Below are 13,890 nucleotides of genomic sequence, written 5' to 3' on the forward strand. Positions count from 1 at the left end.
TTTGCTGCAGGTTCATTGAATTAACACCATTAATAGATTTGCTTTTTGGGGACCTGTCTCAGGTGCCTGTTTGAACTGACAGAAGCCAGAGATACAACCTCTACCATTACATTAATGCTGGCATTTTCAGAGGCACAAACAGCACCTAAAATTGCAGCTGGAGCCAGAGGTAGCATTTTGCTAAATGTCCTCCTCACCCTGCTGCAGGATGGAGCTCTGGTGTCCTCTGCACAGGGTGGACACGGACCTGGTGGTGTGGGGCCAGAGGAAGCTGAGAAGACGGTCTGGGGCTGGATCATCTCTGCTGTGAGGAAAGGCTGGGAGAATTGGGGGTGTTAGTCCAGAAGAGGGGACTCCAGGGGGACCTTAGAGCCTCTTTCAGCACCTAAAGGGGCTCCAGGAGAGCTGGAGAGGGATGGAGGGACAGGACACGGGCAAATGGCTTCCCACTGCCAGAGGGCAGGGACAGATGGAATATTGGGATGGAATTCTTCCCTGCGAGGGTGGGGAGGCTCCGCTGCCGGTGAGCTCCGTGCGAGGGGGACACGGCAGAGCCGGGACCCCCAAATCCCCCTGGCAACCCCAGAACCCCCAAATCCCCCTGGCAGCCCCGGGACCCCCAAATCCCCATGGCAACCCCAGAACTCCCAAATTCCCCTGGCAGCCCCGGGACCCCCAAATCCCCATGGCAACCCCAGAACCCCCAAATCCCCCTGGCAGCCCCGGGACCCCCAAATCCCCATGGCAACCCCAGAACTCCCAAATTCCCCTGGCAGCCCCGGGACCCCCAAATCCCCATGGCAACCCCAGAACTCCCAAATTCCCCTGGCAGCCCCGGGACCCCCGGCCCGTACGGCCCCGAAGCACCGGCAGAGGGCGCGCTGGGGCCGCGCGAGTGGCGGCCGTTTTTGGGGCGTTATTTGGGGTTTGGGGGTGTCTGTGCGTTATTTGGGGATTAGGGGCGTCTGTGTTTTATTTAGGGTTTAGGGGCGTCTGTGTGTTATTTGGGGATTAGGGATCTCTGTGTATTATTTGGGATTTAGGGACCCTGTGTTTTATTTGGAGTTTAGGGACATCTTCCACTATCCCAGGTTGCTCCAAACACCGTGCAGCCTGGCCTTGGACACTTCCAGGAATGAGGCAGCCACAGCTTCCCTGGGCAACCTGTGCCAGAGCCTCATGACTCTCAGGGAAAGGAGACAAAACCCATTCCTTGCTTCCCCAGCCGGAAGCAGTTGTGGTGGCATAGACCCAGACCGCCAAGGGGGCAGTCCCTGGGAAAATTACCTGGAGTTTCTAATCGTGCTCATGTCCCTCATTTTTTGGTAGCACTGAGACATTTTTTGGTAGCACTGAGAAGAGCTGATCTCATGGATGGGCCATGGGATGAAGGTAGATGAGGCACTTTTGGCTTCTGGAATAACCACATTGGCTTCATGTGTCTGAAACACCAGGCAATGTCAGCGCTGCGATTAAATGTTCCCCTTTAGTTTCCAGAATTGAGAGGGATGAGGCTGCTTTTTTACCTTACAGAGCACTTTTCTTGGAGATGTGCAATGTTGTAAAAGTGCCACAAAACTGCCACGGGGCTCAACAGGTCCAGCTGGATTTGTTCCTGACACAGCCCAGCTGCAAGCAGAGGCGAGGACACCCCAAGCTCAGCACTGCTCTCCCAGAGGGAGCAGCGCGTTCCCTGCGCTTTCAGCCACCCCGCCAGGAAGCTCAGAAACCTGCACTCAAAAACAGGAAAAGAAAGCAAGAAACAAAAGCCCCGAGAGCCGTGCTCTCGGCAAACTTCACAACTTAACAGCTGCTTTGTTCTGTGACACGAAGGGTCACACCTGCCCCATCCGCTGCTCAGGGGGGAAGTTTGCATGGAAGGACAGCACAGTGTAAATCAGAGTGTTCATCACAAACACGCACAGCATTGCTCCCAAGTCAGCTTCACACGTACTGAGAAATGTGGGTCCCCCCTTCTGTAGCTCTGCCCTTTCCCTCCCAGGAGTGCAGCAGTTGCATTTTTTAATTCTTTTTCTATCTCTTCTTGAGCATCCACTTCCAATATTTTTCTTCCTGCACTCCGAGCATTTAATCCCTTTCCTGTACTCCAATCTACAAATGATTTAAAAGAGAATCAGAAGCAGTGAGTGACCCTAGTCAGTGAGTGTTTGCTTCACGTTTCAAGCTGGTGATTACAACTAAAATCTCACTATCTGGGCCACGAGCCTCTGGTGAAAATCCAATAGTAAACATGCCACGTGAGGCAAGCATTTGACATCTGCAAACGGGTGCCATCTGTTTCTTCATTTAAGAGTATTACCCGTCTAAGAAAGGAAGAGACGCATGAAACTTGGTCTGAGGTCAAAAGAGTGTGAGTGAGATCAGGGGTTTTTGATTGCAAAGTAAAGTGGGGGATAGATTCACCCCTACCCACACACACACAGCTCTTCTTGGCAAGTGGAGGTGAGATAATTCCAAGTGATACGAAGTCACACCTTAAAGTTTGGGGGAACTCGGGATGCAGAGGCAATGCTATAGCCCAGACTTCTTCTTCGGGCCAGACCAAGGCCTCCTCTAAATGAGGAACTGAGTAACATCAGAAGACAAAATTTTGACTCAGCTTTTTGCAATTCTACTTCTGCTCCCACCCCCAACTCCTGGAACAGGGACCAGGGCCCTGTTCTGTGCCAGGAACAGCTCATTGCTTCTCTTTTCATGACACACTTTGCTCCCGTGGTCAGCAGCAATGGAGTTGGTGCCTTCACTCTCATCTTTTCCACTTCTGGGCATTGTTTCAGACACCTGGGTTGTCAGAGGAACTTCAGCTCTCCTTGGCTCCCCTGCAACCCTGCGTGGCTCTGGCATATCAGGGATTTGGGACTGACTTCTCTGTCTCTGTTCTTAGGTGTTACAAGCCAGCACTTATCCCAATTTCACAGAAACTCCTCATGGTTTAAAAGATTTATGTCACATTTGGTCCAGGATGGCTGGCTGGAGGAAAGCACCTACCTGCTTTGTAGGCACTAAGGCAGGTCAGAGAGGATTTCCTGAGCTCTGGGTGTTGTAGCAGGACTGTTGCTGGTCCCCTGGCAGACTCTGGACTGTTTCTAGTTCAGGACAGCGTGCTGGAGCAGTGGCATCCCTTCAACAGCACTGAGGAAGAGATTTACTGTGCGTTTCACTTTGCTCTTGTTTCCTTATGCTCTCAGTCTTAGAGGCGAGCATCCTTCTGGGTTTTGATGCAAGTTGGGCACATCCTGAGCTCCTGATCTGACACGAGGAGTGTGACTGTCCCCTAAAATATCCAAACAATTCTTTAAAAAATAATCTAAATGTTGGTAGATAAGGTGGGTAGCTACTGAAGCCTACACACTTCTGAAAGTCATGTTTCTTTTCGCGGGAGGATCAAAGGATAATGCAAAGCTGTGTATTAAACAGGATGGAGAGTTTTGCTGAAGAGGGAACTGCCTTGGCCCCAGTGTACGCAGTAATGACACGGCACAAGAAGGAACAGGAGGTCATAAAAGAGCAAACTCCATGAACTCCAGTTTCAGACGGCGGGAGTAGAATCAGAACCTGCCATTAAAGCAGGAACGTGGGACTGTTTTTTCCCAGCTCCATGGAAGTCACCCATTGTGTGCAGCGCTCGCACATTCATTAAGCACAACGCGCAATTACAAGCGAAAAGCTGCTGGTGTCTCACTTGAACCAGGGAAATGCTTTCAGGGGAGAACAGGGTTTTGATAATGACAGGTTTTAGGCTGCAGGTTTAAATGGAAAGAGGGAACTCTTTACGTGTGGCCAGCCGTGGCAGCGGCAGCTATGTCACACAGCTCTCATCTGTCTGAGCCGGGCGATAAGTGTGGGCAGCACCACGAGTACCTTGGTCTGTGAAACAATACAGCTCTCTCTCGCCAGTGAAATGAGTTGGGCTCCTGCTGTTGCTGTTTTCTCTCCCCCTTGGCAGGGTAAGGCATTTCTGCAATGCAGATTGCTCTGTCTCTACACGCCCGAAGGCATTTAGACCGGGAGGCAGTGACCTGGTCTGAAGACCCACAGACAAAACCCACCTCCTGCTTGTCCACAGGGATTTCCCGATCCGGGTTTGCTGGAACACATCCCCAAAACAACTGTGGCTCAGGGAGTGTCTGAAAAAATCTTTGAAGGATGAGTAATAAAAAAAATTAATACTTTTTTTTTTTTTCTGCCAAATGGGACAAGGAAAGCCTTTTAGGGGAAAATTCTTTGCCAGGAAATCTTTTTAGTGCTTTTTGAAATTTTTTTCTCAGGTACTCCTAGCAAGGCCACATTGTGTTTCTATATGAAGGCACCATTATGTATACAACAGCACTGCAAACAATCAGGGCTGCAGCAGGGATGACTCACAGTTCCATTACTTTGTGAGCATCGTGACATCTCTACATGCAAATTGTTACTGTCAGCCCCGTATCTGAATTTGTGTGTGGCTCATACAGAGCTGTGGGCACAGACCCTGACCCCTGAGGGCTGGTGGGGGTGTAGCTGCAGTAGCCACTCCCACCGAGTTTTATTCTCTGCCTGAGAATTGTTTTACCCTCAAATGAAAAAATGCCAGAGCTGATAAGGAAAGGAGTGTTGCACCTTTGCAGCTGGATAGAGAAGGGCTGGGTGGAAGTGTTTCTCTGGGCTCCCATCTCGCTCCTCTCTCACTCCTGACCTGCTGGTCCAGCAGCCAGGGGGGTGTTGCTGCTGAGGGTCCTGCCCTGAGCCATCTGCCAGACAGCCTAGAGCCCTGACCTGCATCCAGCTGATGGTCTCATGGATCACATCCAAAGCTCTTTAGTGCACAGTCAGGGCTCTGAATACGTACATGCAAATGTTTATGGTTGCCCTGGATTGAGAGGGATCTGTAGTTCATCCAGGACACCCGCAAACATTTGCATGAATGTATTCAGAGTGGGCAAACATTTATGAATACCTCGAGTAAGCTAGAAGCCCTGGAGGGCGAGGGGATTGCAAATCCCCTCTGTATTCCTTCCACAAGTACAGTGAGCACAGTGATGGCTCCACAGCGTGCGATGGAGAAGAGTCAATTCATCCCTCAGGGCCAAAGCTCTGCATGCAAACTGGCCCCAGTGGGGCAGGGAACAGAGGTGCTGCCCTCCCAGTGACAGGAGGTGTCCCCTGTCCCTGGGGACAGTAAGGAGCCCTGTGCTGCCATGATATGCTCATGATATGCCAACTGTTGCAACTACACACATTTATCTGTTTCCAGCAGATGATACCACCAATGTATCTCCAAAGCAAAACTCTGAAGCTGCTTCCCTGGCTGCCCTTTCTCTGAGCTACGTGGGTTGTAAGCTGTTCAGGGCAGCTATGGCTTTTGCTGGGAACATTTGCTCATCTTTGGCTGAAAGGAGTCCTGCTGTTTTCATGGTCTCTTGCCAAACTTGCACTGGTGCTGGGCTGCTCGAAGGCAGAGCATGCCTCTCCTGACACAAACAATGAAGCAGTTTGGACCTCCTCAGATCTCCAGGGCTGTAGCCCATCTCCAACCACACCGAGGAAGACAAGTGGCATAGGACTTCTTGGGAGGAATTTTTTATTGCAGCTTCCTACACTGTCTTTCCTGAACTGTTGGTTCACTGTGTTGACTTAATTCACCTTTTGCCCCGCTGAGCTAAAGCCCTGAGTGTTTTGGTGTCAGGGATCCCTGGTCAGTCACAAGGGCAGTGATCTGCCTGCTCCAAATAGGCTGAGTGATGACTCCTGCGTGTGGTTGTTGATCTTCTCTAATTGCTACCACGTCAGCAGCCACATCAGGCTGTCTGAGATGACGGTGGGAGACTCTGTAATCCCTGCAAATTCCCCCCTCACCTGAGCCCTTTGCGTTCTTGGTTCAGATTTGCTGGCCTTCTGTGAGGAGCTCTCAGAGGATAAAAGCAGCATTAATGGTTTGAGGGTTTCAGACCTCAGCAAAGGCATCCCCTGCCTGTGATACTGCTGGGAGCTGTTTGTGCTGTGTCTGCTGGCACCGGGCACTGCAGGTTGTCGAGGGATTCCCTGGTACCAGATTATGCATTAGAGGAAAACTGGGAGAGAGAGTTATTCTGGAATACACACTGCTTCCGAACTCCTCTGGAACCTGCTGACATGGAGAGGCCTGCCTCAATGCTGTGCCTGAGAACTTGCTACATAAAACACTTCAAGCCACTTGGTGTTGCTGAAAATCCACCTGAGCTGGGGCAATCCCCTCTCTCCAGGAGCGGCCTTTGCTGTCCTAGGACGGTGAAACGAGAGTGGTCAAACACTGTCAGCAAGTGTGCCTTGCCCATCATCCCAGAATATCCAGGCTTCCAGGATGTAAAGGTTTGTGTGCCGGAACTCTCTTTGCAATATATGGTGACTGCTACCTATTCTTCTGCAGGATGAATAATTCTCTTATGCTCTGGAAAGCTGATGTTTGATATGATAATAAAGTCTGAGCTGTGATTGGGTATAGAAAAACTTATCTTGAAAGGCTTTTATTCTGCTACATTTTAAAGCTGATTATTATTTTTAGGTTGATTTTGTTTTTTAAACCATTTTTAAAAGTTTGAGTTAGGAAGAGTGCTTCAGTCAGGTTTTAGTGTTCTTCAATTACCTAAGTTATTCCAAAAGTACAACCACTGTAGGCAAGGACATCAGATTTGCTGGGTCCCTTCCAGAATGAAGTGTGATGGAATAGTGGGAGATCAAAAACTTGATTGCTTTTCAGTTTACATGGCATGTCCAACCCACTACTACTCATTTGAGCTCAATGTTTTTCATTCATTACGAGCAGGCAGCGTGCCAGGGGCTGATGATGGAGTGCCCTACTGAGACACTGCCAGGCTCTCAAACCAGATTTGTGGCTGGACCCTGAGCAAGTATCTAGACTTAATTAGAGATTGTCAAAAACTGCGTGAGTGATGGCTTTTTTTTTTATACCAAAGGCATTGTCAGGCATAATAAACGATTGCAAAATGTTCCACGACCCCGCTGTGGCTGTCATCTACAAACAGTATAGTCTTTCTTTTTATTGATTAGAAACAGTAATATAATATAAACCAGTTCTTCTCTCAAGCCAAACTGCTAAGGTTTTCAGAGAAAAAGCCATGGTCTGCCTTAACTTGCTGTACAGAAACCAGCCGTTGCTCCTGGTAGCTGAGACAGGCCAGGGTGTCTTGGAATACCTGTGAGAAAGGTGCAAATGGCAGAGCAGGGACTTTGAAAATCCAGGGGACATTAAACTCCGGAAAGGCAACCTTTTACGTGGTGAGTTTCTACCAAAATTTTATCTCCCAGTCAATAAAAGGAGTCACAGCATGGATGTTCCCCCAAAATCAACCTAAAGACACCCAAGTGTATCTATCAATGGGGGCTGGACCGGGTCTTCCTTTACTATTTAAATAACTTGAGTATTAATTTGGCTGGCTAGAAAGGAGAGAGGCATCCTGTAATGGGAAAGCAGGAGAAAACATTATGTATAACAATAATAATAATAATAATAATAATAATCTTCATCGTTTTAAGATGTAGAAATATATTGTATGTGAAAATTGCAATTCTTGTAAAAATACACTACAGTTCAGCAGTTACCTGGGATTAAAGAAAGGGGGGAAAAAAGAATCTCTTAGAAGTGGGATCAAGTTTTGCCTTGGGAAATAGCAGCTACAAGCTAATGGAATTTGAAAAGGATAAACCTAAAGTTCTATTAAGACAGACAGGTGAGAAATTATTTCAAAAAGTTAAGATTTTCACAGAGGCAACACAAAATTGTGGCAGTATGTCACAGTCAGCTGGAGGTAAAAGTGCTCAGCATTAACCTCAACCCAATGGACTTCTGTTCCAGAGAGGGATTGTTTGGTCTTCAGGGAATTTGGATTAAGAATCTCAAACACTGTCTAACAGCTGTTTACTGTATGGAACCTTAATCCTTAGATCCTTTTTCTATTTAAGCCAGCATACTTTAATTCAGATTTCCTTCTTCCTTCTGCCCCCAATCCTGCCTCTCCCTCCCCCTCTATTTAAAACAGTTACCAAGAAATTATTTGGGAAATCCAGCCTCCAACCAAATTTTCCAGGATCTGGAAAGAGGGAAGAGCTCGTTACCACAACTCAATAATCTCCCAAGGAGAGCCTCGTTAGTCCATTGCCTGGGGAGCTCCTCAGGAGGCTGCTTGAAAGGCCACCAGACCACCAGCCCTGGCTTCCAGGACAAACCTTTGCAGGAATACTTCAACGAGAGGCTGATGGAGCTGGGGAACTACGAAAGCAAGAGGTCCAAAAGGAAAACAAAGGCAGATAAGAACCAGCCCCTGCTCCTGGCCCAGAGAGGGTTTCAGCGCAGGAGCAGCTGCAGCGCTCTGCTGGTGCTGGGCCATGGCACGGAGGGTGAGGAGTCCTGCAGCTCAGCAAACCAGCACAGCAAGGGAGTGATGGAGTGTCAGGATCAAAAGGAAACCCAGAACGTCCTAAAGCTCAACATGGGTGACTTCTTGGATCTTCTGACAATGCACATCACTGCTCCTCTAGGAGCATTTGTACAAAAGAAGTGATACTGGAGCTGGTTACAGATTTTTGTGCAGTCCTAGAACCCAGGAAGGGTTGTTTCTGTTCAGCACCATTCTGATTCTAGCTCATGTGTATCAGTCCCCTCTGATGCAGAAAGGTGCTTGTTAAGGGATTGTTCTTGATTAACATTGCATATATTTGTTTTCAATTATCTCCTGCAAAGAATCAGCACTATTGAGCCATAGGTGCAGCTATAGCAGTGTTCTAAATATGTGCACGTATTACTAGAATGCTTAAGTTGCCTTCAAAAAAGGTGGTTAGTGTCAGAGGAGCAGCTTGTTTCCTGCTGTGCAGTTTGTGTTAGTTAATCTGAAGAAAGAATGTTGTATTCTGCCTCGTTATTTCACTTGTTTTAAACCTCTTGCTTTTATCATGTCACTGTGGCCCAACTCGTTGATGTTCTTACTGTGACTTGTTGCTGACACAGAAATAGTTGATGAGAAATTACTGATTTTCACTCATTGCCACACGTAATCACCAGGTGGATCACTGCAAGGGTTTGATGCATGAAGAAGCAAACACAGACATAAGATCTACTTTTAAATATGATCAGCTATTATGGTTTCATTTGCAGACTCAAAAACCTTTGACTCAAAAACCACTGCAAGAGCAAAGAGGAAAAAATGCAAGATTTAAGTTAGAATGATGGAATTAAGTATGAAAGAAGGCTCCTTCCCTCTTTCCTACCGTAAATCCAAGAACCACATAGTGAATTCCTAATGTAATCTGAACTTCAAATTGTTTATTGTGTTTTAATGTTTATCGTGGTCATGTAAGTATAAAATGTCAGCTGCAGCTGGATCTTTTTACTATGGGAAATGTCAATGTTTAATTCCACAGTGAATATCAGACCCAAAATGAGGCAATGATTTTAAGCTTCCAGAAAGATCTATTACTGCCTGTGGTATCATCAGCAATAAATTCCTCATTACAGTTGTGGTTTGAATTGATGTTTCTCTCTTTGCTTTCAGACTTATTTTAATGTGAGTTAACAAGTAAGCCATGCCCCTGGCTACACATAATCCCTTCCAGTGCTGACTGGAATCCCTTCCATCACTTTTCCCTCCTTGTTCCTCTCATCTCTTCAGCCCTAGTGAAACCTGCCTCAAGGTGTGCCTTGTCCCTTCTGCAGGTCATATTTTCTTTCTTCCCAACACCTATTTACACAAATATTTCTTCTGCTTTGCCTCCTCAGCTCTTGGGCCTCATATTTGTGTCCTTCAGACTCTGAAGATATGTGGAAATGGGAGGGCAGATTAAGGAACTTCTCACATCCCTCTGCCAGCTCCCTCAGGAAACAACCAGGAGTTTCCACCCCCCAAAAAAGGGAAGGAAAACATATAAGACTCATTCCACAACCTTTTCCCCATCCTGGAATCAAGATAATCTAAGGGAACTGAGATGGGATACTGAGAGCTCTCAGTCCTTTGTGTGTGGGAGAAAGCACTAAATACTTAGGCCAAATGAATTTTTCAGAATTCCCAGTTGCCTTCCTGCTGCAAATGGAGGGAGCAGCCAATTAGGTGAGATTTTCCCTGCAGGAAAAAAAAAAAAGATAGAGATATATATATAATTTTTTTTTTTTTTTTAAGATTTAAAAGAAAGTCTGAAACCCATAATGCATTAGCAGATGCCATTGAAGGGATGCATCTGGTTTTCATTTTGAGTTTGCCAGAGGTTAGTTTCTCCTCTAGGAGTGAATGCATAATAGTAACATGGTATTATGTGAGGGCATAATAATAACAGTGCATGAGGGGAAAGGAACAGTATTAATGGGACACAGGCAACCTTAATTCTTTCATTTCTTAAAACATGTGGCTTTGCACACTTGAATGTGTCCTTTTGAAGTTTGGCTTTGCAAGTCATTTCCGATCTACAAGCTTTTCAGAAAAGGCAAACTGCCTGCCTTTTTGCTCCTGATATTTTAATGTCTGTCACACTGCAACAACTGCAGATTAGCAGGTCTGGAGCATCCTGAGCCTCTCTGCAGACCTCTGCCATTTAACAGAGGTATTTGGAGACGTGCACTATTAGGGTGTGACTGACATTTGCTGACAGCGAAGGACAACAAAGTTTCCTTAAGAAAAGAATTAGCAGCAATAAATTAAAGATAAACCCAGAAAATCAGGTATTTTCTTCACTGAAAGAGTGGTCAGGCATTGGAACAGGTTGCCTAGGGAGGGTGGTGGAATCATCATCCCTGGAAGTGTTCCAGGAATGACTTAATGCTATGGTTTAGTGGACAAGGTGGTGTTTGGTCAAAGGCTGGACCTGATGATCTTGGAAGTCTTTTCCAGCCTTCTATGGTTCTGTGATTTACTCAGGCATCTGTAAATGGGCTATTCAAGCTGTTCAGCCTCTGGGCAGTTCCTCTTCTCCACTCAAGACAATTCAGAGCACCAGTTTTTAACAGGCCGCATTTTATTTTTTACTTTTACTAAATACCAAATGTGAAACAATTTCAAAACCCCAAAAACTAGAGTCTGACTTGGCAGAAACTTGTAGTGTTTCCTCCCCCAGAAGAACCCCATCGACCTGAAATTGCACAGTCAGGTCCATTTATGGTATTTTTCATCTGTAAAGCACCCTGAGGAATTAAAAAAAGTTGACATGCTTTTTAAATTGGATTTCCTTCAAAACAGTGTCACGACTTTCCTCTGAGAAGCTGCACATCCCATGTCAGAGATAGTGGAAAAGTCTAAGAAGATTAGATCTCCCAAGGGGGAACATTATCTAGATGTTGCTGCATAGAAAAGACATGAAGTTACAGAGAGAAAAAAAACCCCCACCAAGAGCTGTTAAGAGAAGAAATAAAATTTCATCTCACAGCCTCTCAGATTGTTAAAACCTTGTGAAAAAATGGCTTGGGTTTGTTTGGAAAGTGATAATATGCATGACCTGAATTTATATAGTCTATTACTTTAGGTTTTACTGAGTTTAGCTGTTGGATGTAGCTGCTGCTTTCATGCAGATAATCTGTTTTCTCAGTGTTCTTTCATGAAACTTGATGCAGACACTGCTTGCCATTAGGAGTCTCATAAAAATATTCTTTATGCCTCTTTGAAAAATTCTTCTTTCTCCTCTTAAAGAAAAAGCAGTGCATCATCACTCTCCTGCTGGTGATTTTGCAGCCACTCTTTATCTCTGTGTTAGATCTTTCGGTATGGAACACTGAACAGCACCCCTGGTCAGCTGTTGTTTTCCTTCTGTAAATATATTCTCTCTGTCTGACTGGAGCTTAGGCAAAGTCCTCTGTAGGGCCTCATAAATCAGGCAGTGCTCACTTCACTTAAAAGCACAGTCCAAGCCTTCTGAAGCCCGTGTCCCTGCTGTGATTTTGTCACCCTCTCCCTGACCTTACCTCTGAGGCTGCAAAAATTGTGTTGGCTGATGGTGCAGAGGGAGGCTGGGGAGGTGAGGGCGGGAGGCAGGGGAGGGAGGTCTCAGGGGAAACACAACCTGCTTTCAGATGAGAACCTGAACCTGCACAAAGTGAGGTACAACCTCAGGCTGGTTTTTGGTTCCCTCAGCCTCTGTGAAGATGTGGTGGGACAGAAAATACATGAAGCCACAAAAGCATCCAGGAAGAGATGGGCTGCACCCCACTCTCACTGTAACCCTCTTCAGGATCCCAAGGACCTGAGGAATCTCTAATTTCGTGCCTCATTAAAACAAAACATATAGTTTTCATTTATTTAAATTAAGGAATTTATTAAAAAAAAAAAAAAGCCAAAAAACCCAATCAAAACAGTGGTTTGATCTAAATACAGCAGCACTGTGACATTACTAGGACATTATGTACGAAGAATCCAAGCAGCCATAGAACACAGAAGCCTTTATCTTCAGTAACAATCTCAAAATGAAACTAGCTTCATCGAACAATGTTAAAGATCTCCCTGGAAAGAGAAACAAAACCAAAAAGACCCTCCCCACCCCTAACCCTTTGGATATTAGAATGATTTTTTTTTTGTACAATACCAACAGCCACTAGCTCTTCTAATTGAGAACACTTGATTTAATTTATTACAAAAATGATCTGTTGACTTAGTTATGAAAGACAACTTTTAACATTGCTTTAGAAGTGTCTGTTCCTCTTATAGACTACAGTATTAGAAGTGCTTAAAAACATTTACTCCTGGATATGCTCTTGAAATTCAATCAGAAGGATATTCTGTGTGTGTTTATATACCAAATATGATTTTTAGTTTTTAAAGCAGGTGAAAAGACTAACCCTAATATGAAATTGCAATTTTACAATTTAATTATTAGTCAGATATGGGCAACCACATGATAGTTCATGAAATCTTTAGGTCTATCTACATTGCTCAGAAACACAAAATAAAGTTTTTACAGCTTTCAGCTTCAAAAGGCTAAAATGTTCAGTCTTTTAGAAGAGTGTCCAGTGTTTAAAAGAAATGCAATTAAGGGAGACCGCATTCAATACACACGAAACAACTCGTTTGAGCTTGCTAATTAACATATCTAACAGCTGCATGTGGGGTGATGAGAAAGGAAAATACATTTGCCATCCAGCCACTATCTGAGATGTTTCTTCTCCCGGAGTGAATCTTCTCTACAGGACCACTCCAGAAAACCTGGAGTTCCCCTTCAGAGCCCACTGACCCCAGGCATGTTGCCTCTTTTGTTTCAGACCCAGTCTGCCACAGATCCATCTCTGGGACTTCACACAGCACCTCACTCAGTTGGTACCTAGGGAATCCTTTGCAGGCTTGGCCAAAAATTTTGAACCAATGAATGTTATTTTGTTCCCTTCCTCATAATTATTTATCTGCAATCTAGAAACAGAGGAAGTGTTTTCATGTGAATGCCACAATTACTGGCCAGCTCTTCAGCAAGAAATGAATACTTAAACATTTGCACTGTCACCTCTTTGTCTGCTGGAGATGTCTTACAGAAGTGCAGCACGTTCTGTTTCAGCATCTCCAAGGAACTAAGACAAAGCAATAACAAAACCAGTCCTAATTTAGGAGAGTCATCTCACTAGTCATGTAAATAAGAGCAGCTATACTAAGCCTATTTCATTTAAATAATAATACAAAGAGTTGATATTGATCTGGTTTATGCACAGACTCCAAAGTGCTTCCCATTGACATACAGAAAGCATCCCTCCATGTTTGAGAATGGGAAAACAAAATTGCACAGAGGTTTGCCCAGGGCAGTGAAGAAAAACAGTCAGAATAGGAATACAAACCATCACTCCTGGCTCCAGTAACACAAACCAAGGAGAACACCTATGTGCCAGCAGTAATATTCATGAATAGGCAGCAATCTGTTTATAATTGTTTCTTTCATAAA

At 45.3% G+C, this 13,890-nt stretch overlaps 1 protein-coding gene across 1 annotated transcript; it reads left to right on the forward strand.

Moving 5' to 3' along the window:
• Positions 1 to 5,164: 5,164 nt before the first annotated feature.
• On the forward strand, positions 5,165 to 9,520 carry LOC109145933. The gene is made up of 2 exons (XM_020583831.1): positions 5,165 to 6,348; positions 8,037 to 9,520. The coding sequence occupies exons 1-2, from the start codon at positions 6,133 to 6,135 to the stop codon at positions 8,556 to 8,558; spliced, it is 738 nt and encodes a 245-aa protein (XP_020439420.1). The 5' UTR covers positions 5,165 to 6,132; the 3' UTR covers positions 8,559 to 9,520.
• The last annotated feature ends 4,370 nt before the right edge of the window (positions 9,521 to 13,890 follow it).

This window comes from Corvus cornix, chromosome 6, assembly GCF_000738735.6.
Source record: "Corvus cornix cornix isolate S_Up_H32 chromosome 6, ASM73873v5, whole genome shotgun sequence".
In the NCBI taxonomy this organism is placed as follows: Eukaryota; Metazoa; Chordata; class Aves; order Passeriformes; family Corvidae; genus Corvus; species Corvus cornix.

Coding starts and splice junctions, on each gene's coding strand:
- LOC109145933 (XM_020583831.1), top strand. CDS start 6,133: ATGGAGAGGCCTGCCTCAATGCTGTGCCTGAGAACTTGCTACATAAAA. Junction 6,349..8,036: donor CAGGCTTCCAGGATGTAAAG/GTTTGTGTGCCG, acceptor TATTTAAAACAG/TTACCAAGAAATTATTTGGG.